The 21,776-nt window shown below is 35.7% G+C and overlaps 1 protein-coding gene and 1 pseudogene across 3 annotated transcripts in view; one reads left to right on the plus strand and one right to left on the minus strand.

Moving 5' to 3' along the window:
• Positions 1-3,646: 3,646 nt before the first annotated feature.
• Positions 3,647-21,776, minus strand: part of ADAD1 (adenosine deaminase domain containing 1) — a 111,336-nt gene continuing 93,206 nt past the window's right edge. For all 3 annotated transcript variants that reach the window (XM_059169022.1, XM_059169021.1, XM_059169020.1), the window contains exon 13: positions 3,647-3,950. In XM_059169022.1, coding sequence (XP_059025005.1) covers positions 3,871-3,950 — 80 coding nt within the window. In that variant the 3' untranslated portion in view covers positions 3,647-3,870. The remainder of the gene's footprint in view (positions 3,951-21,776) is intronic.
• Positions 14,570-14,710, plus strand: LOC131822763 (U2 spliceosomal RNA; annotated as a pseudogene).

The following is a 21,776-nucleotide window of genomic DNA, read 5'->3' on the forward strand; positions in this document are numbered from 1 at the left end:
GGAATGGAGTAGACCAGGTCTTTACTACTCAGACTGTCTTTCAGTCCAACTCCCGTGGACTTACTTCAAGTGTCTAGGGGGGAAGGGACTACAATAAAGTATGAATAAAACTAAAAAAGTTATTTCACTAACCTTTATAGACCTTAAGAAACCCAATGCAGTGTTTTCCAGAGGAAAATCAGGAGAGAAGGGAATATTGTCAGAAGCCAATAGGGCCCTGACAATATTGGCAGCTCCAGAATATCACCACAGTGGGCTGGAGAAGAGAGCAGGAATGGAAAATGCCAAGTAGGAGCAGAGACTAAGTTAGCAAACACAAGAGAGCTCCCACCGGTCTTTTCAGAATTAGCTGGGAGTATCTGCAAAGCAGGTAGAAGCAAAGCAAGAGAAATACTGTTTTATGACTGTTACTGTGACCCTGCTTATACCCCAGAGCTAGGACTGGGGACACAAAGCCTAAAATATAGTTGAAGTTTCAACATTTGTTCCATGCAACCCCACAGGTTTTCTGCATTCTATTTGTTTTCTATAGATAAATGTGTTTCATAAAGCTATTTGATAGGAATCCTTATAAATGGTAGCAGTAGCCTGATGGCCACAGAGAGAAGAAACCAACTTAGAAAATGGGCCTATATCATTGGGTAAGAATCAGCTGTTATGAACTGAATCATGACAATTGCTTTGTCTTGTCAGTGGTAATAAGTATTTATGCCTGAAGCTCAGTGTTCTAACAGGTGCTCTCTGCCCTGAAATTTTTTACTACTAAGAAACATCAAACTTTAGGAATACTTGCTTTCAAATTTCTTTTGCAAAGAGCCTGTACATCAGACTCTGAACTTACATGTTCTCATCGCTTATAGTTTAAATCAAAGGTAACTGTCTCTCTGTGGTGATTATGACCAATCTTATATTTTCTATTTTGATTTTTTTGCTTTTTTATTAAATAATCTTTTAGAAGATTCTTTCTTTTTTCTTTATTTTTTTTTTATCATTCTTTCCTAAGGGAAGAGAAAAAAACAAAAAAGTATCAGATATGAGGATAACCCATAGCTGATAAATGGAAAGCTGAGAATGTTTTTCTCTCACAAAGAGAATGGTCTTTATTTTTATTGTTATTATAAAAGTAATACTGCTTATGCAAAAATTCAAAAAAACACAGACATAAAGGAAAAGTAAAAATTATTTCAAAATCACACTATTCAGAAGATAATAACCATTTATATTCTAGGATAGAATTTACATGTGTTTCTCCATATACATATAGTGAGACAAAAAGAGAGGGAGAGAGAGCTTGTGCAAGAGCCTTTCTAGGCCCTCTGCCTCTTGAACCAGTGTCTAAATGTTGTCACCTAGGGAAGAAAGAGATAAGCAAACCCCATGTTTCAAAATTACCCATAACACAGCAGCTCCACAGATCAAATTAACCACACAGGACAGCCCTGAAGATCGCTCAGGAAAATTGCTAGAACCACATTGTTATCTTGTTTCCAGAGCTATTCAGAACATCTATGAGGAAATGCATAAACTATAAAGCACTGTCTTTGACGTACATTGTCATCTGATAGGGGCCGCAACTCTTGAGTGGCTCAAAATACCACAGAAGTGGGTGGGGAGTGCTTCTACTCAGAGAGAGTCTTTTAACCACATTTCCCTGCATCTGATCTTTCAGAAAGTCCAACTAATTTTAATTTACCTTTATAATTGGCCTCCCAGAAAGACTTTAACAAATGTTTGGAATCCATTAGTTGCTGGTCTGCATCCAGGATAAACTGACTTACTTTCCATCAAAGCAAGAATTTAAAAACAACATAAAGTGAAACAAACAAGAACTTTTATTAACGGGGAAGAGGACTGATGCTGGTGTAATTCCTATCAAGGTTTTTCAGTGTAGGAGTGGTATTCTCTCTTAGTTGGAGAACAGAAAGAGTCAGACTATAGAATCACATAGTTATGAATCAAATGCCACACACTTAGGGCTATATGTTGTTTATTGCATGCAATATTTGGGACATATTTATGCTAAAGAAGTATTTGCTGTTTATCTGAAATGCAATTTTGACTGCATCCTGTATTTTTATTTGCTAAATCTGGCACACCTACACTCCCTCAATTTGTGACCACATATAAGGTACTTCATTTCTCAGAAACTCCAGCTCTATATATGTAAGTTGTGTGATTGAGAAACATCTAGTATTCACTCACTAGATATTTACTGAGTGTCTACTATGGCAAGGGGTCTCATCTAGTCCAGGAAATAGAACATGTCCTCCTGAAGATTACATTAAACAGTTAACCGCACAACTAGTTACTTACCTTAAACTGATTAACACAACAGAAAAATATAAGATGTTATGAGATGGAGCTATAACTGGTCAGAGCAGCTTTTCTTGAAGAAATAACATTTGAACTTGGATGCATATATTCAAAGGTGCATACTTGGAGTACTTGAAACTCAAAATGTCCAAAACTGAAGTGAGTACCTTTCACATCTTCCTTGCAAACCCTAAACTCCAGTTAAAGGGATAACATTCATAGGTTGCCAATGCCAGAAACCTAGGAGTCATTCTGAACTCATTCCTGACATTCACTCAATATATTAATTCCATTATCAGCTTTTCTTCCAAACATTCCTCAAATCTGTATACTGTTTTCCATCCATACTACTACTGCCCTCACTGTCACTTATGTGACTATTTTAGTAGCTTCCTAACCAGTTAATATACTGCTAGTTCTGCTCCCTTAAAACTTATATTTTATACTCGAGCTAGAAAAAGCTATTAATTTCTCTATTTAAAACATTTTAGTGGGGCACCTGGGTGGCTCAGTGGGTTAAAGCCTCTGCCTTCAGCTCGGGTCATGATCCCAAGGTCCTGGGATCGAGCCCCACATCGGGCTCTCTGCTCAGCAGGGAGCCTGCTTCCCCTTCTTTCTCTGCCTGCTTCTCTGCCTACTTGTGATCTCTCTTTCTCTGTCAAATAAATAAATAAAATATTTTAAAAAATCAACATTTTAGTGACTTCCTTTTACCAAAAGCCCAGGATTTCCTTCCTTTCCCCTTTTATAGTCCTTTTAAGAATCATTCCTGAGCAGCCAATACCCTATTCAGGAAATCAGGGATGTGTTTTAGAGCTAAGAATACTCTGTATTACCCTCCAAACAGAGAGCACTGAGAGACTATTAGAAAACCAACACAGGGCTCCTTCTGAGTACAGCAAACAATAATATGCCCAGCACTAAGATGAATAAAAACCAAAACCCAAAACCTTACAAAAAATTTGTCCTTCCAAACAATCAGTGCCTAAAATAAATTTAAGCCCCTTTGCCAAAATCTGAAGTTTTTGGAAAAGAAGAGCATTGGGAGTCCTGGGTACATGTAAAATGCTGTCACCACTTAGTTTCTTTGGATCTGAACAAGTCCTACTACCTAATCTTCATTGCCTTGTAAGCCACATCTGTTCATGAGTTGTGCTTGGATCTTTCGTGTTGATGTTCTACATGTATATCACTTCTATGTTTAAATGACCAGTTTCCATTAAAAAATGAAAATATATACCATATTCCTTCAAACACCAATTTGAAAAACCATTAGCCAGATCCCTAGACTCAGAAATCTAAAATAGCTTTTTTTTTTAAATTTTTATTTGCCTTAGAACAGAACCACTATTGTGGGAGGGATAAATTCCTTGATAGGATTTAAGAAGCAGGCTCAGAAGGGAAGTCCATATAGAGGAGAGCAGTGCTGCTCTAACAGAGAAGAGAATTGGAACTGGAGGCAACAGAAGACAATTACCTCCTACTTGCTGCCTTCGTTCCAAGAGGTCTGGGATTCCATGGGTCATCAGAAGGGCTTCAATCTTCTCTCTGTTCAGATTAGGATGAACCTGAGAATGGTGGAGGTGTGGGAAGTAGGTCCTCCAGTCTTGTCCTCTTCTGCATCCAGCTCCTAGATGCTGTGGGAACAAAGAAGGACTTAATGAAGGACAAAATGAAGTCCCTTTTACTATAATACTTTCTCCCTCTACTGTGGATGCTTCACACCCATTGTCTAGTGAGTTACAAGAGATAAAGAGGGGAGATAAGAGAGTTGAAACAAGGATGAGGACAACTATAGAGGCTTAGGTAATGAGGGAACGATTTCTCCATATTAGGTCAGAGCTTGCCAATCCAAAATAAAAAAGGCCTCTTTTGGGGACAGAGGAAGAAAGATAGACTTCAGGAATCCCTTATTCCTCACATGGGCACTGTGAAAGAGTTTTGAGAATATATCATCAGGCTATTTGTGGGATAGTAAAAAGCAGGTCAACCACAGCTTCCTCCAAACTCAATTGTGATTCAATTCACCAAACCAGCTGGGCTCTTTTGGACATGAACCCAGAAGTTTGGTTTGCAGCCCAAAAGGTAACAGGGGGTCATGGACAGCACGAGTCTCCCATGTCCAGGAGAGCTGCCACAGGTAGACAGCCTAAAGCAGTTATACAGAATAGGGTAGCTAGATTGGACATATCTAGATCCTTATGCCTATCATCACCTGTAACTCATTTCCATTTTCTGGAAGAAATGATAAGCACTGGATGTTATATGCAACTAATGAATCATTGAACATTACATCAAAAATGAATGATGTATTATGTGTTGGCTAATTGAATTTAAATAAAAAAAGAAAGCAAATTATTCTACACTGAATTACATATGCTTATATACATTATCCAGTTAGCAGTGTGCAGAAGACATTATTTTTGTTTTATGTAGACCCCTTTTTCTTAGTCACCTACCATCCAGGGGAGGCCATGGGTCATTCATTAATTCTGCTAATTATAGATAAGTAGGGCCACATTTCCCCCTTCTTCCTGCTTTAAATGAAACTTGATATCTGAAATTATAGCAGCAATTTTGTAACCACGAGGTGACAGACATATATAAAAAGGGCTGAAAATCATAGACAATAGCCTTGACATTGTCAAGCTACTGAGCAAATACAAGCAAATACATATGTCCAGCTTTCTTATGTGACACAAAGTGATTTGCTTAAGCCATTCTTTTGGGGTTACTTTCAGCCTTAAATATTCCCTGAATGATATAAGGAGTCCATCTGCTTTACTGAAATATTAAAGTGTTGGTTACTGACAAGAGAAAGGATAAACACCGTGTGATCATTTCCATAGTTGCATAAAAAGCATCTGACAAAACATAACATCCATTCATGATAAAAGCCCTCACAGAATAGATTTGGAGGGAAAATAACCCAGCAGAATAAAGTCATATATTGAAAAAACAACAGTTAACATTCCTAAGTGGGGAACTACTGAGAGCTTTCCCTCTATAGTCAGGAAAAAGACAGGGATATCCACCTTCACCACTGTTATTCAACACAATACTAGAGGTCCTAGCCACAGCAATCAGATAACAAAAAGAAATACAAGGCAACCCAATCGGCAGGGAAGAAGTAAAACTTTCACTATTTGTAAATGACATGATACTATATTTAGGAAACCCTAAAGACTCCACCAGAAAACTGAACTGGAACTAGATAAATGAATTCAGTAAGATCACAGAACACAAAATCAATATACAGAAATCCATGGCATTTCTACACACTAATAATGAGGTAGCAGAAAGAGAAATTAAGCAAACAAAACCAGGGCCTGGGTGGCTCAGTAGTTAAGTGCCTGCCTTTAGCTCAGGTCATGATCCTGGGGTCCTAGGATCGAGCCCTGCATTGGGCTCTCTCCTCAGTAGGGAGCCTGCTTCTCCCTCTACTGCCACCCCTACTCTTGCTCTCTTTTTCTCTGTCAGATAAAGAAATAAAATCTTTTTAAAAATCCTAGGCCCGGGCGCCTTGGTGGCTCAGTTGGTTAAGCAACTGCCTTCAGCTCAGGTCATGGTCCCAGCGTCCTGGGATAGAGTCCCACATCAGGCTCCCTGCTCCTTGGAGAGTCTGCTTCTCCCTCTGACTTTCTCCCTTCTCATGCTCTCTCTGACTGTCTCTCTCTCAAATAAATAAATAAATAAATAAATGGAAATCCCAGGTACAATCACATCAAAAATAAGCAAACACCTCAGAATACACTTAATGAAGGAAGTGAAAGAACTGTACTCTGAAAACTATAAAAATACTGATGAAAGAAATTAAAACAACATAAGTAAATGGAAAGATATTCCACGTTCATAGATTAGAAGAATAAATGTTGTTAAAATGTCCATACTACCTGAAGTAATCTATAGATTTAATTCAATTCCTATCAAAGTACCAACAGTTTTCACAGAACTAGAATAAACACTCTTAAAATTTGTATGGGATCCCAAAAGACCCTGAATAGCCAAAGCAATCTTTTTTAAAAAGATTTATTTATTTGAGAGAGAGAGAGAGAGAAAGTACAAGCAGGGAGAGGGGCAGAGGGAGAGAGGAGAGAGAGAATCTTCAAGCAGACTTCTCACTGAGCACAGAGTCTGATGCAGGGATCCATCCCAGGACCCTGAGATCATGATCTATGTCAAAATGAAGAGTCGGTAGAAGAAGAATAAATGAAACAAGATGGGATTGGGAGGGAGACAAACCATAAGTGACTCTTAATCTCACAAAACAAACTGACGGTTGCCGGGGGGAGGGGGTTGGGGAGAAGGGGGTGGGATTATGGACATTGGGGAGGGTATGTGATTTGGTGAGTGCTGTGAAGTGTGTAAACCTGGTGATTCACAGACCTGTACCCCTGGGGATAAAAATATATGTTTATAAAAAATAAAAAAAAATTAAAGTCTAAAAAAAAAAAAAAAAAAAAAAAAAAAAAAAATGAAGAGTCGGATACTTAACTGGCTAAGCCACCCAGATGCCCCTAGACAAAGCAATCTTGAAAAAGAAAACAAACAAACAAACCTGGAGGTACCACAATTACAGATTTCAAGAAATACTACAAAACTATAGTAATCAAAACAGTATAGTACTGGCACAAAAACAGATGCATAAATCAATGGAATAGATAGAGAACCCAGAAATAAACCCACAATTATATGGTCAATTAACCTTCGACAAGGGAGGCAAGAATATACAATGGGGAAAATCTCTTCAAAAATGATGTTGGGAAAACTAGATAGCTACAAGCAAAACAATGAAACTGGGCCACTTTCTTGCACCATGAACAAAAACATACTCAAAATGGATTAAGGATCTAAATATGAGGACTGAAACCATAAAGATCCTAGAAGAGAGCATGGGCTGTAATTTCTCTGACATCAGCTATAACAATATCTTTCTAGATATGTCTCCTGAGGCAAGGGAAACAAAAACAAAATAAGTTATTGGGACTGCATTAATATAAAGGGCTTCTGCACAGCAAAGGAAACAGCTACCAAAACTAAAACACAACCTACTGAATAGCAGAAGATATTTGTAAATGATATATCCAATAAGGGGTTAGCATCCAAAAATACATAAAGAAGTTAAATATAATTTAACACCAAAAAACCTCCAAATGATCCAAATCAAAATGGGCAGAAGACATGAACAAAGAAGATATATGGATGGCCAATAGACATGAAAAGATGCTTAACATCATTCATCATCAGGGAAATGCAAATCAAAACTACAATGAGTTATCACCTCATACAAGTTTGAATGGCTAAAATCAACAACATAAGAAACAGCAAGTTTTAGTGAGTATGTGGAGAAAAATCAATTCTCATGCACTGTTGGTGGGCATGCAAACTAGGGCAGCCATTGTAGAAAAGAGCACGGAGGTTCCTCAAAAACTAAAAATAGAATTACCAGGAGTGCCTGGGTGGCTTAGTCAGTTAAGTGTCTCCCTTTAGCTCAGGTCATGTCCTGGGGTCCTGGGATTAAGCCCCATGTCAGGCTCCCTGCTCAGTGCGGAGTTTGTTCTCCCACACTCTTTACCTTTCTCCTTCCTTGTGCTCCCTCTTTCTATCTCTGAAATAAACAAAATATTTAAAAAATTTTAAAAAATAGAATTACCATATGATCCAGTAATCCCACTACTGGGTATTTGGCCAAAGAATATGAAAACACTAATTTGTAAAGATACATACCCTATGTTTATTGCAGCATTATTTATAATAGCCAAATCATGGAAGTAACCCATGTCCACTGATAAATGATAGGTAAAAAAGATGTGATGTATATATACACAATGGAATATGACTCAGCCATAAAAAGAATGAAATCTTGTCATTTACAACAACATGGGTAGACTGAGAGTATAATGCTAAGTGAAATAAGTTAGTCAGAGAAAGACAAATACCACATGATTTCACTTAAATGTGGAACTTAAGAAACGAATAAAGAAAAAAAAGACAAACCAAAAAACAAACTCTTAACTATAAAGAACAAATTGAGTGTTACTAGAGGGAAGGTGGGTAAGGTGGATGGGTGAAATAGGTGAAGGGATTTAAGAGTACGTTTATCATGATTGAGTCAAGTACAGAAATATATAAACTATACTGGAATCAAAATAGATAATAAAAATACAGGACACATGGGTGGCTCAGTGGGTTAAGCCTCTGCCTTCATCTCAAGTCCTGATCTCAGGGTCCTGGGATCAAGCACAGCATCAGGCTCTTTGCTCAGCAGGGAGCCCACTTCGCCCTCTCTCTCTGCCTGCCTCTCTGCCTACTTGTGATCTCTCTCTCTCTCTCTCTAATAGATAAATAAAATCTTTAAAAATAAATAACAAATAAATAATAAAAATAAATAAAGTATTGGTTGCAGACAATGACTTAAGCCAAAACTAAAATGACAGATGCATAGCTTTTTCAAATTACTTTTCTGCCAGTATCTACTCATGCACTGAGTCTTTACTCTAAGACTCAGTATAAGAGAGCACAGGGAGAAAGTTGGCTAGAGAAAAGATATTAGAAAGTTAGGACTTTAATTTGCATATGAATACACCGGCAAAGGCCTGGCTGTAGAGGATATTGGAACTAATGTTCCAACATCCATTTTATTTCAGGATATTTGTATAAGCCAATCATGATAAGACTATGTCCCTTGGAACTGTTAATTGGGGGATGAGTAGACCTAAGCCAATATGGATCAAGGACCTACTGGAGTTCCTGGGAAAAGGTCTAGTTTCAGTCTCCTGCTAGAAATAATCAAGGAAGAATTTTATTCTAGCTGTTGTTTGCAACCATATTATGACCATGAGAGTAATCAGTTTTGACAGAAAGCCAACTCCATGGCAGCAGAGAATTGGGGTGCTTAATGACATCTCTAAGATGCTAAATCAATTAGCTCTGAAATTGAGCCTACTTTAAGACTTCCTAACAAGTGAAATAAATATCTTTGGTGTTCAGGCCAATTTGAAGCAGGGCTTCTGTAACTTATGACTGCAGTATTCTATCTAACATGGAATTTGGTACCTGAAACTGAAGTGCTCTAAGTTTCAGACCCTAAAATGTGATGTACAATTTGTTGAGTGGAGAAAAGTGGGACCAATAACAATGGGCACTCCATTATTATTCCTGGTCGAAAAGGTTCTAGAAACTTGCTTGAGAAAGAGTATAACTGTCTTATCTTGGGAGACAGATCTATGCCTATTAAGGCTATAGTATTTGAGGAAATGATAGGAAATTAAGAATATTGGAATACATCAGCTCCTTCTTGCTGCCTTAGTAAAAGCCTATAAGAGAGAAAATGAAACTAAAGGTGGCTCATTTGATAGCAGAGAAGGAACAAAATATAGTTCTTTTCCAAGGGAGGACTTCTCTGTCTATAACATATATTCTAAGTTTTTTGAGAGTCCAATAATTTTGATCCTTGAATGCTAAAAACAAACCAAAAAACAAAGACCAAGAAACAACAATAACCAAAAAATCAAACACCAAAACAAATGAAATGAAACAAAACACCAAAGACTTTTCATACAACAAGTAACAAAAGGGGTGGAGTGTAAACATCTACAGACAAGGTTTAGAAAACTCCCAGAAACTAGGTCGAATGATTAATGGCAATCTTTCCTTACTGAAGCCAAAACATAAAGACTGGGAGAGGTGGCTGTTTCTTCAAATGTAAAGACACCAGTGAAAAATACAAGGATTCAGGTAAAGATTCAGGGAAATATGACACAAGAAAAGAACAAAATAAATCATTATTAGCCAACCCTAAAGAAATGAAGATCTATGTATTTCCTGATAAAGAATTCAAAATAATCATCTCAAATAAGGTCAGTGAGTCACAAAAGAATACAGATAACTAAACAAAACAGGAAAACAATATATGAACAATATGAAAATATCAACAGTCATAGAAACCACAAAAAAGAACTAAACAGAAATTCTGAACATCAAGAATTTAATAATTGAATAGAAAAATTCAATAGATAGCTTCAACATCCAACTTGACCAAGCAGAAGAAAGAATCCATGAACCTGAAGCCAAGTCACTTGAAAAAAATAATGAGAAAGAACAAAGAAAGCCTGAGGGAATCATGGAACATCATCAAGTGTAACAGTATGCACATAAAGGAGAGAGAGGAAAAGGAACAGAAAGCTTAAAGATATACAGGAATTTCAACATAATAAAGATTATATATGACAAGCTATAGATAACATCATATGCAATAATGAGAAATTGAAAGTATTTCCTTTAAGATCACTAACAAGACAAGGATATCCATTGTTCCCACACCTATTCAACATAGTACTAAAAGTCCTAACCACAGCAATGAGGCAAGTAAAAGAAGTAAAAGCCATCTGACTGAGAAAAGAAGATACACTATCTTATAGATGACATGATCTTATATGTAGAAAAAACCCTACAGACTACACACACACACACACACACACACACACACACACACCTATTAAAACTAATAAACAAATTCAGTAAAGTTAAAGGATACAAAATTAATATACAAAAAATCAGATGCATTTTATATAACTATCAGTGAACTATCTGAAAAAGAAATTAAGAAAATAATCACATTTACAATTATATAAAAAAATAAAATACTTAAGAATAAACTTAACCAAAGAAGTGAAAGACTTATACACTGAAAACTATAAAACAATGGTAAAAGAAGACACAAAACATTGGTAAGATAGCCCATGTTCACAAGTTGGAAGACAATATTGTTTAATAGCCATACTACTCAAAGAAATCTATACAGTCAAGATCAAAATCTCAATGACATTTTTTAAAGGAATAGAAAAAAAAATCCTAAAACACATTTAGAACCATGGAGGTCCCCAAATAGCCAAGACAATCTTGAGAAAGAAAAACAAAGCTGAAGCAATTATACTTCCAGATTTCAGTACAGCATTTTGTATGGGCAAGATGAACAGGTTCTAGAGATCTGCTATAAAATATATTGCCTATTGTTAATAATATTATATTGTATACTAAAAAAATAGTTAACAGGGTTTATCTTATGTTAAGTGTTATTACTACAAAAAGAGGGAGAGTACAAGATAGATTCGTTTATTACTTTAATTGTGGTGATAGCTTCATGGCTATGCCTATGTCAAAACTCATAAAATTATATATAATAAATATGTATGCACACTTCTTTGGTATATCAGTTGTACTTCAATAAAGTTGTGGAACGGGGCACCTGGGTGACTCAGTTGGTTAAGAGTCCAACTCATGATTTCAGCTAGGTCATGATCTCTAGGGTTGTGGAATTGTGCCCCCTGTTTAGGTTCCACACAGAGTGGGGGGTCTGCTTGGGATTCTCTCCCTCACTCTCTTTCTCTCTGCTCCTCCTCCCACATGTGCTCTCAAATAAATAAATACTCTTAAAAAAATAAACTTGTGAGGAAAAAAGTTAAAGGCTGAAAGCATTTGTATTATTAGAAATTAGGTTCACATTGGTTGAGCTATATCTTTATTGTGGTCAACCATAAAATGTGAAAAATTTTTCCAATTTTTTTAATAAAGTTTGCCCATTGAAATAATATCCCTAGTTATACAAGATTTTTGAGTCACATACATATTGCTGACAGAATTAAAATATAATGGTTGTTTGGGGTGCCTGGGTGGCTCAGTGGGTTGAAGCCTCTCCCTTCAGCTCAGGTCATGATCTCAGGGTCCTGGATCAAGCCCCACATTGGGCTCTCTGCTCAGTGGGGAACCTGCTTCCTCCTCCTCTCTCTCTCTGCCTGCCTCTCTGCTTAGTTGTGATCTCTCTCTGTCAAATAAATAAATAAAATCTTTAAAAAAAATAAAAAGAAATATAATGGTTGTTTCTATTGACTGCTCATTCATGAAATATCTAAGTATCTATTGTATGCCATGGGTTTGTGGGTTTTATCTCTATTTTTCCATCTTAGATCTCATACTGACTTAAAATTGGAGAGAAAGTTGCTTTTTATCAGAAAGTGGATCTCTGGAGTGCCTGGGTGGCTCAGTGGGTTAAAGCCTCTGCTTTCAGCTCAGGTCATGATCTCAGGGTCCTGAGATCTAGCCCCGCATCGGGCTCTCTGCTCAGCAGGGAGCCTGCTTCCTCCTCTCTGCCTGCCTCTCTGCCTACTTGTGATCTCTGTCAAATAAATAAATAAAATCTTAAAAAAAAAAAGAAAGAAAGAAAAGAAAGTGGATCTCTCTGAGGCTGAACACCTAAATAGAAACAACTGGGAACAAGTGAGTCTAGAGGGAAACCAGGCTCACTGATGCCAATTCCCCAACCTACCCGTCCTCACTATGCTTTCTTACTGTATTTGGAGATGTAGACCAAATTATTTGAATTGCATAGTAAATTTGGAGACAGAGGGAGGTTAACCATTCCCATTAACTTAATATATAACTTTCATGTTTTACCTATTGCTTCTAGTTATTGATTTATTTATGACTTTGTAGAAATTTTAAGCCCAGTATATATGACCAAGGAAACACTGAAATCCAATGGAATGGTTAAGGGTGGATATTTGAAAGAATGTGAAAAATTTTAGTATGGTGATTTTATTTGTAAAATTCTGCAAAAACTGCAGATATTCATGGGTAAAACTAGGTAATAAAAGATTGGTTTGCCTCTATTTGATTAAATGGAAGTAATACTTCAACCAAAACACTTTATTGAGCAGAAATGGGTAAGTAAAAAATGACCTTTCTCTCTGCATTTATCACTTAGGTGTGACTAAAAGCACAAACTTTAGTCCATGTAACTTGGGAAATTTGAAAACAGACATCTCTTGGTCATGTTAAAACAACCTTCTCTTGATAAACATTTTCTTTTATCCATGAATCTACTCCTACCATCCTGCCATTTGTGTCTTACAAAATTAGAAATATTTGCAATAATTATTTAAGTTGTAAACTACATGAATCCAAGAACGAACAGGTATGAAAAAATAAACCCAAGAAGAAATACCACAAATGGGGGAACTAAGTTTTCCTTTGATTGCTATCTGCTTAGTGGAACAGGAAAAATATTCTCTCACTCAGCTATCTGATTTAAGACAACTGCTCTTTTAGTTCTTTTTGGCCAAAAAATTACCAACATGTAAATTAATAGAAAGTACACTCTTAGGAAATAAACTAAATGTCACACTAAATGTTTATGGTAATTGTGAAGTACAAAGTTTATCTATCATAGTATAAATACATATCACAATTTTTCTCAAAATATATGGCCTAATCACAAAAAGAAAAACCTTTATAAAAGCATGTCATATAACTATGAAGAGTAGTGTTAAGATGGAAAAGTTCCATGGAAGGACCAACTTTTCATTTCAGATTATAAATAAACATTGAAGGAAATCAGAACATACACTTGATCATACATAGTAGAAATCAGTAAAGATTTTTTTTCATTATAAGGGTACATTCTTCTGCTCTCCTAGAATTCAGGCACTTTTTGAGAAGCAGTTTACTTTTTCTAACCAGAACACTACAAAATGGCCATCTACTAAGGGCTATTTTTTGGCCAATATAAGAAAAAAATGAACAATTTCCTTGCTTACTCATGATGAAATAGTTTCGTGTCAAAACTTCAGGTGGATTACTGCATACATCTTTCTCCCCCACACCAACTTTTTCTACCAAAACTTTGAACACTCTAGCTGATTCCACATATGATAGCATTGCTTCATTTTAAATCTCTCAATACATGATAAATTTACATACAAACCTGATGTTATACCTCATGTTCACAAATTGGCAAATAAAATGCAACTTTATCTTTTATTTAATTAATCAAGGCTTTTCTCAAGGAAATGATGTTATGTTCCTAAACTAGGTTCAGTTCCAAATAGTGTTTCTGTAAAATTTGGGCATGAGAAAAGGAAGTCATTCCTGTGTTTGGCTCTTTCAATTTCTCTTCGATAATATTACTAGAGGAATCTTTGTAAAATGCAAATACAAAATCTATCAATAGCTAAAAAAAATAAAATCTATCAGTAGTTTTCCATCGTACTCAGGAAACATCCTAATTCTTTAGAATGACATACTGTAAATATTTATTGAATGACAATTATGTGTCAGATACTGTTATAACACCTAGGGATAGCAACAGACATCCCTGCCTTCATAGGGTTTATATTAAAGTGGAAGGACACAGACATTTAAAGAATAAATAAGAAAATTATGCAATGTAATTAGAAGGAGATAATAAGAGGGGGAATAAATCGCTTCTACGGCCTTTTGGCTAAGATCAAGTGTAGTATCTGTTCTTATCAGTTTAATAAGAGGGGGGAAAATCAGGGAAGGGAGATATCTAGTTCCTGGGAGGTCAATATTAATAAGGTGATCAGAAAAGAAAGACATTTGAGCAAAGAACTAAAGGCGGCAAGGGAATAAGTCAAGCGGATTTTGAGGTAGATAACCTTTTAGGCAGAAGAGCAAATGCAATGGCCATGAGGATGTCACATGCTGTTTTGTTCAAGGAGCAGTAAGAAGGCCAGTGTGACTGGAGGTAGTGAGAGAGAAGAGTAGTGAGGGAGGATATGATTGATAAGGGGGAACTTGTAAACCAACTAATGACTTTGGCTTTTACTTTTGGTGAGATGGGATGCCACTTGAAGATTCTGATAAGCATGATATAATTTGATTTATATTTTAGAAGGATCATTCTGTCTCCTGTGTGAAGAGAGGTTTTTAGTGGAACAAGAACTTAAGAAAGGAGTACCATTTATGACAATGATCGAAATTTTAAAACAAATGCTGATAATTGCTTAGACTAGAGTGGGAGAGAGAGCTGTGGTTAGAAGTGCTGGATTGACAATAAATTCTGAAGATAGAACCAATAAGATTTCTTGACAGATTGAATATGGAGCACAAAAGAAAGAAAGTAAACAAAGATGACTGCATAGATTTTTGTTTTGAGCAGTTAATAGAATATGGAATTCCCAATAATGAGTGACAGAGAAGACTTATAGAACCATTTCAGGAACCATTGCCACATTTCTATAGTATTTGTTAGTACAGTTATTTATCTTAACCCACTGAGCCACCCAGGCGCCCAGTACAGTTATTTATCTTAAATATGTTTTTTAAACATTCAAATATACTGATGTTAAAGGATATCATTTTCATTTGCTACTCAAAGAAAAGAGCATTATCACTACCTCAATGTGTGGGCCTTAATTAGGTGATGATAATTGGCAATAGGAGTAGTGATTGAATGCCCTTCAGTATCTTTCACTGTTTAATAATAATGACAATCAGAGAAAGACAAGTATTATATGATAGCTCTGATATGAGGAGTTTGAGAGGCAGGGTGGGAATTTGTAGGGGCAAGGGAGGGAAAAATTAAACAAGATGGGAAAGGGAGGGAGACAAACCATAGGAGATTCTTAATCTCAGGAAACAAATTGAGGGTTCCTGGAGGGGAGGAGGGGAGGGTTGGATGCTGTGGCTGGGTTATGGACATTGGGAAGGGTATGTGCTATGCTGAGTGCTGTGAATTATGTAGGACTGATGATTTATAGACCTGTAGCCCTGAAACAAATAATACATTTTATGTTAATAAAAAAGGAAATTAAAATCTTTTAAAAAGGAAAAAATAATAATGACAATCTTAAGTTTTAATTTATTGATTTCATTCTTCTTAATTTTAAGAATACAGTTGTTTTACATATACTAGTTATATACACAATTCTCAGAGATAAATGCAGTATCATTTGGGGACATTGTTTATTTCAGTATAGCCACAAACCAAAAGAATATTGCATATGTTTCAACCACAATTATGAAACTAGCAAAATAAAACAACAACTTTGAGATATAATCTATACACCATGAGTATACAATTCAGTGGTTTTCTAGTATATTCATGAAATTGGGCAACTATCACCACTATCTAATTTTAGAACATTTTCATCACCCCAAAAAGAAACCTCATGCCTATTAGAACTTACTGTTCATTCTCTCTTATCACAGCCCCTGGAAACCAGTAAACTACTTTCTGCCATGATGGATTTGCTTTTCCTGGATATTTTATGTAAATGGAATCATACAGTATTTGGCTTTTTGTGACCACTTTCTAGAAATTAGCATAACGTTTTCAAAGTTCATCTGTGTTGTAGAATGTATCAGTTCTTCAGTATTTCCACTGCCAAATAGTATGTCATTGGGTGGATATGCAACACTTTATTTATCCATTCATAAGTTGATAGGCATTTGGCTTGCTTCCACTTTTTGACTATTTTAATTAATGCTGTGACCATTTGTTTACAAGCTTTTGGATATGCTTTCATTTCTTTGGCATATACCTAGAAGTGGAACTGCTGGATCATACAGTACTCTAATATATTGAGAAACTGCCAAATTATTTTCCAAAGCAGCTGAGCCATTTTTTTACATTCCCACTAGCAATACATTATGGTTCTATTTCTTCACATCTTTGTCAACACTAGCTATTGTCTTTTTTTATGTTAGTTATCCTAATGGGTATGAAATGGCACCTCATTGTGCTTTTGGTTTGCTTTTCCCTATTGATTAATGATATTCAGCGTCGTCTCATGTGCTTTTTGGTCATATGTACATTTTTTTTTTTTTTAAGAAATGTCCATTCAAATCATGTGGCCATTTTTAAATTAAGCTATTAGCCTTTTCATTGTTGAGTTGCAAGTGTTCTTTATACATTCTGGATACAAATCACTTATAAGATTCATGATTTGCAAGTATTTTCTTCCATTCTGTGAGTTATCTTTTGACTTTCTTTATGCTGTCCTTTGAAGGACAAAAGTTTCCTATTTTAATAATGTCCAATTTATTTTTTCTTTTGTTAATTTTGCTTTTAGTGACATAACTAAGGAACCACTGACTAATTCAAAGTCAAGAATATTTACTACTATGTTTTATTCTATGAGCTTTGTTATTTTAGGTCTATAATTCAGTTTTGGTTAATGTTTGTAAATGGTATGAAGTAGGAGTCCAACTTCATTCTTTTGCATATAAATATGCAGTATTTTTGTGATTTATTTAAAAAAAATTTTTTTTAACAAGTCCCAGTACCAGCTGTTGAAAAGATTATTCTTCCTCCCTTTGGCATCCTTGCCAAAAACTAACTGACCATAAATTTAAGGGCTTCTTTCTAGACTCTCAATTCTATTCCATTGATCTATATGTCTGTTCTTATGCCAGTAAAAACTAGCAAATTGTACCCTTAGCAATTAACTGTCCATCCATCCCTTTACATTCACAGTTATACTAGAGCATCCCTATATGTCTGTTTTTCCTACTAAAATGTAAAATTTTGTAGGCTAGGGATAGCTTCTTATTTTTGTCCTCCTATAGCCCATGATGTTGTTCAATAATGTACCTTAAATATTTTGCAGACAAAAAACCCTAAATATGACTGTCTAAAAAGAACATGACCTAATGTACTGTTAACTGCATACACAGTTGACCCTTAAACAACATTGGTTTAAATTGCACAGATCAGATTTTTAAAATAAACACAGGATAATGCTGTAAATGTATTTTCTCTTCCTTATGATTTCCTTAACATTTTTTCTCTAGTTTACTTTATTAGAAGAATATGGTATATAACACATACTACATATAGTATATGTAGTATATATACATATAGTATATGTAATATATATATATATATATATATATATATATATATATATATTATATATACGAAACAGTCAACTGTTTCGGTTATCAGTAAAGTTTCCAGTCAAAAACAGTCTATCAGTTAAAATTGGGGGGAGTCAAGGGTTACACATGGATTTTCAACAGTGCAGAGGCTAGTGCCCATAACCCCCACATCGTTCAAGAGTCAACCGTAATGAGAAGGCCAAAATAACAGTGGCTTAAGCAGATATGTTTCTCCTTCACATAGAAGAATTTAGGAACTAAGCAATCAGAGTTTATTTGGCAGCTACATAAAAATATCAGTATCATATCTCTTAGTTTTAACACACCTAGATTATGGACCCCTGTCCTTAAGGTCTAGAAGAGTTACTAGAGCTTCAGCCATTATATCTGCATGGCCACACTTCATTGCCAAGGGAAAGTAGGGAAAATGATCTTTATTGAGAAGCAGCAATATATCCTACTAAGAAGCAGGATTCTTTTTCTAAGCTGGAGGGAAGAATGGATATTAGGATGAAATTATCATTCTCTACAACAAAAATAACAGAGTAACTTTTAAAAAATCCTTTGGGCCTGAAGAAAGCAAAGTATTTAGGAAGCTCCAAGGTGATTTAGTATCTTGTAGCTGCCCTGATAAGACTGGTCTGAGATGAGTTTGGGATGGATGTAGAGCTTGTTCTTCTTTTTAACTTAGACTCCGATGCCCTAGCTAACTGTGACCCTTATGTAGTTCTATCCTCACCAGTGGAGTGTGGCACTTGAATTTATATTCCCTAGGAAATGGTACCTTACAGTCTAAATCTAAATCTTCCCTAAATGCTTGATCCATCAAATTTAATCACTTTGGGCTCCATTTTCACAAGAACCTACTATAGTGTACAGAACAACCAATTAATCTCTTAAAATCAAAGAAATACTAGGGTTTTATTACCTTAATTCTAAGTAGTGGTGAGCAAGTCAACAGAACTTTCATTGATTTTTTAACCACACAAAAATATTTCCTTTTTTTTTTTTTTAAGTATTTCTAATAGTTGGAATTTCGCCACTATATAGCCAACCACAGAAACTGAATGCAGGAGTAAGAGTGTGTTATCTACAATTACATGAGTGTGAGACAACAAATATTTTTTGTCTTCTGTATATTCTACACTGAAAACATGTTATCTTTTGCCTGACCTATACATATGTACTTTCAATACTCAACAATAATTTTTTGCACTTTTATGTTGCCTCTTACCCTGTTCGTAGGTAGTTCTAAATCAAACAACCATGATTTCTCATTTGAAGGAGTAAAATTCTTAAGCATTATTTTTCTTCCTGTTTTCAAAACATTATGTCATCATTCTGGTCTATGAAGCAACAAACCTGCAGCTGCTCTTTTAGGAACTATACCTGCATCTTAACGGAACAAGTATTTTCCTTGGAGAACTCTTATTATTGCTGCCCCAAGCTATACCCCAAACTCAGAATAACAAAACTGTAAGGTTGCCCATTATACCCATAACATCTAAGTTTCCTTCTAGATGGTCCCTGGAGTGCTCCAAGGGTTTACTCCCTCACCTTAGAGAAGAAGAAATGTTAAAAAAAAAATCAGTTGTTCTTGCTATGCGTCATATTTCAAAATTAACTAAATGGTTTTCTAAGAACTGCCCTATTTTGCAGAATAACAATGTTGGGAATCTATGAAAAGTGAGAGTGAGGGAGTAAGAGTGAAGGGTGGAGGATTGAGAAAAGGCTTAGTTTCTCCAGGTTGATTTTGCATAGGAAGAGTGCTATTGATATGGATATTTTCAATGACTATGTGCCTTTAAGATGGATAGAAGCTTTGTCATATTTGTATACAAGACCTGATACAATAATTGTCAACAAGCTTACTAAAAGACTTTATTCCTAGGTTAAAATAACCTTATCCTATGGCTCACAATTTATGAATCAGATTAAAACATCCCAGAGACTTGTCAATGCTGTAAAGCCCATAATACATTTTTACTCCACAGAAAAATCTTCCTGAATCCTTAAGAAATAATTACAGATGCATACACACATACACATAAAAAGGCAGTATAGACCAACGTTGGTCTATAACAGGTTTGTCTATCACAGGTCTATACAGGTTGGTCTATAACAGGTTAGGCATAAGAAGTAAAATGAACTCTACAAGAATCTTAATATCATCAGGTGAGTAGTTCAGAATTATTTGCCCAATACTGTGAGACTAGCTTGATGCTTATCAAAGACAGAGGAGAGAATTAAGAAAAAGGTACTTACTTACAAACTTTAAAAAAATTACAAAAGAGGCGAGTTTGATTCTAAAATTAGCCACCTGTATAACAACTTCTGGAAGCTCTACCAGTGTAAAAAAGTCCAGTTTCCATGAGGTGGTGTGAAAGCTCTCTCTTTGGTTCCTAGTATTAGAAGCTATAGGTGCATCTTATTTGCAGAGGCTGGCTCCTCCTCCCATCTCCATGGATTGCATGGGTGGGCCCTGACAGAGTGGTGATTTACTTTATTTCCTCTTTTTCTCTAGCATTACTGTCTTCTGTAATAATTTTTTTGCCTTGATTTGCAGATGTATTATGTGTTCTCGTCTGCTTTTGTTCTAATATCTAACCCTTTTGAAATGGAAATCTCTCCTCAAAATATTAGGCATACTGTGGCTTCCTAAACAAAGCAGATAAAAACAAAGCAAAACACAATTTAAACATTTCTGAGGAGGTGGAATCATTACTGTGAATGTTAGTCACTATACTCTGCTACTACACAGGACTCTCAGGACCTGTTGGTGTACATGAGATGACTGGGTCATATACTAAGTTTCCAGAAGGCTGTGCTTTTCTTTGGTTCCTATATTTATTTCACTTTTTAAATACTTTATGCATTTTCTATTTTTCTGTCTACCTCTTATGCCCTATTCTTTTAAACTGTTGGTGATCATTTGTTCTGCACACAGCCCCATTCCTACACTTCTTTTGCAGCTACCAACATCTTGAAAACAAGTAATATAGTTGACTAGAATTGGGCTAAAGAAAGCATAGCCATATTAGAAATAAAGAGCTAGCATCCAGGCTATTACTCCACATTCCAGAGCCTATTTCAGATTGAATATCCATAACATGTTTCTTCACTGAGGACAGAATTACTCTCAGTGCAGCATTCCAGGCATACACTGCTAATAATTCAGTGCATGAGAAGAAACCCATTTACCATATTCTCCATGAGATTTGTTGTACAAAGGAATTTTAAAAAATTAATTTTCTGGTCTTTGGTTGTGTTAAAAAATGATTTTGTCTTTCAACTCAGATCAGGAAAGGCCAATTTTGATGGTAAACAATAGCAGAATGTACCATCTCAAAATATGATTCATTGGCATCAGGATTACATTCCCTCTATTCACCTTTTCATGAATTGCCTTCTCCCCTTTGAAGCCACAGACCTCCATCCCTTTCCTTAGCTCAGGATGGGATATAAGCTTCAGCTGTTTAGGTGCCCTTTGAGTCTCATATTTTTGTGGGGATCCCACAGGTATGCATGTATGCAGTTAAAATTATTACATTTTTCTATTAATCTTTTTTATGGGGGGGGGGTGTCTCTGCCAAGCACCTAGGTGGGCAGAGGGCAAATGATTGTTCCTTCTCTACAATGGACAGAGTCCCCTTAGGTGGGACTGATATATTATGGAATAATAACCTTATCTCTAGTGACCTCACAGAATGATTAAAAATTATTTGGTTAATTAAATTAGATTCTGAGTTTAATTTGGGTAATGTTGGGATGGTAAAGTTTTC

The sequence above is a fragment of the Mustela lutreola genome, chromosome 1, assembly GCF_030435805.1.
Source record: "Mustela lutreola isolate mMusLut2 chromosome 1, mMusLut2.pri, whole genome shotgun sequence".
In the NCBI taxonomy this organism is placed as follows: Eukaryota; Metazoa; Chordata; class Mammalia; order Carnivora; family Mustelidae; genus Mustela; species Mustela lutreola.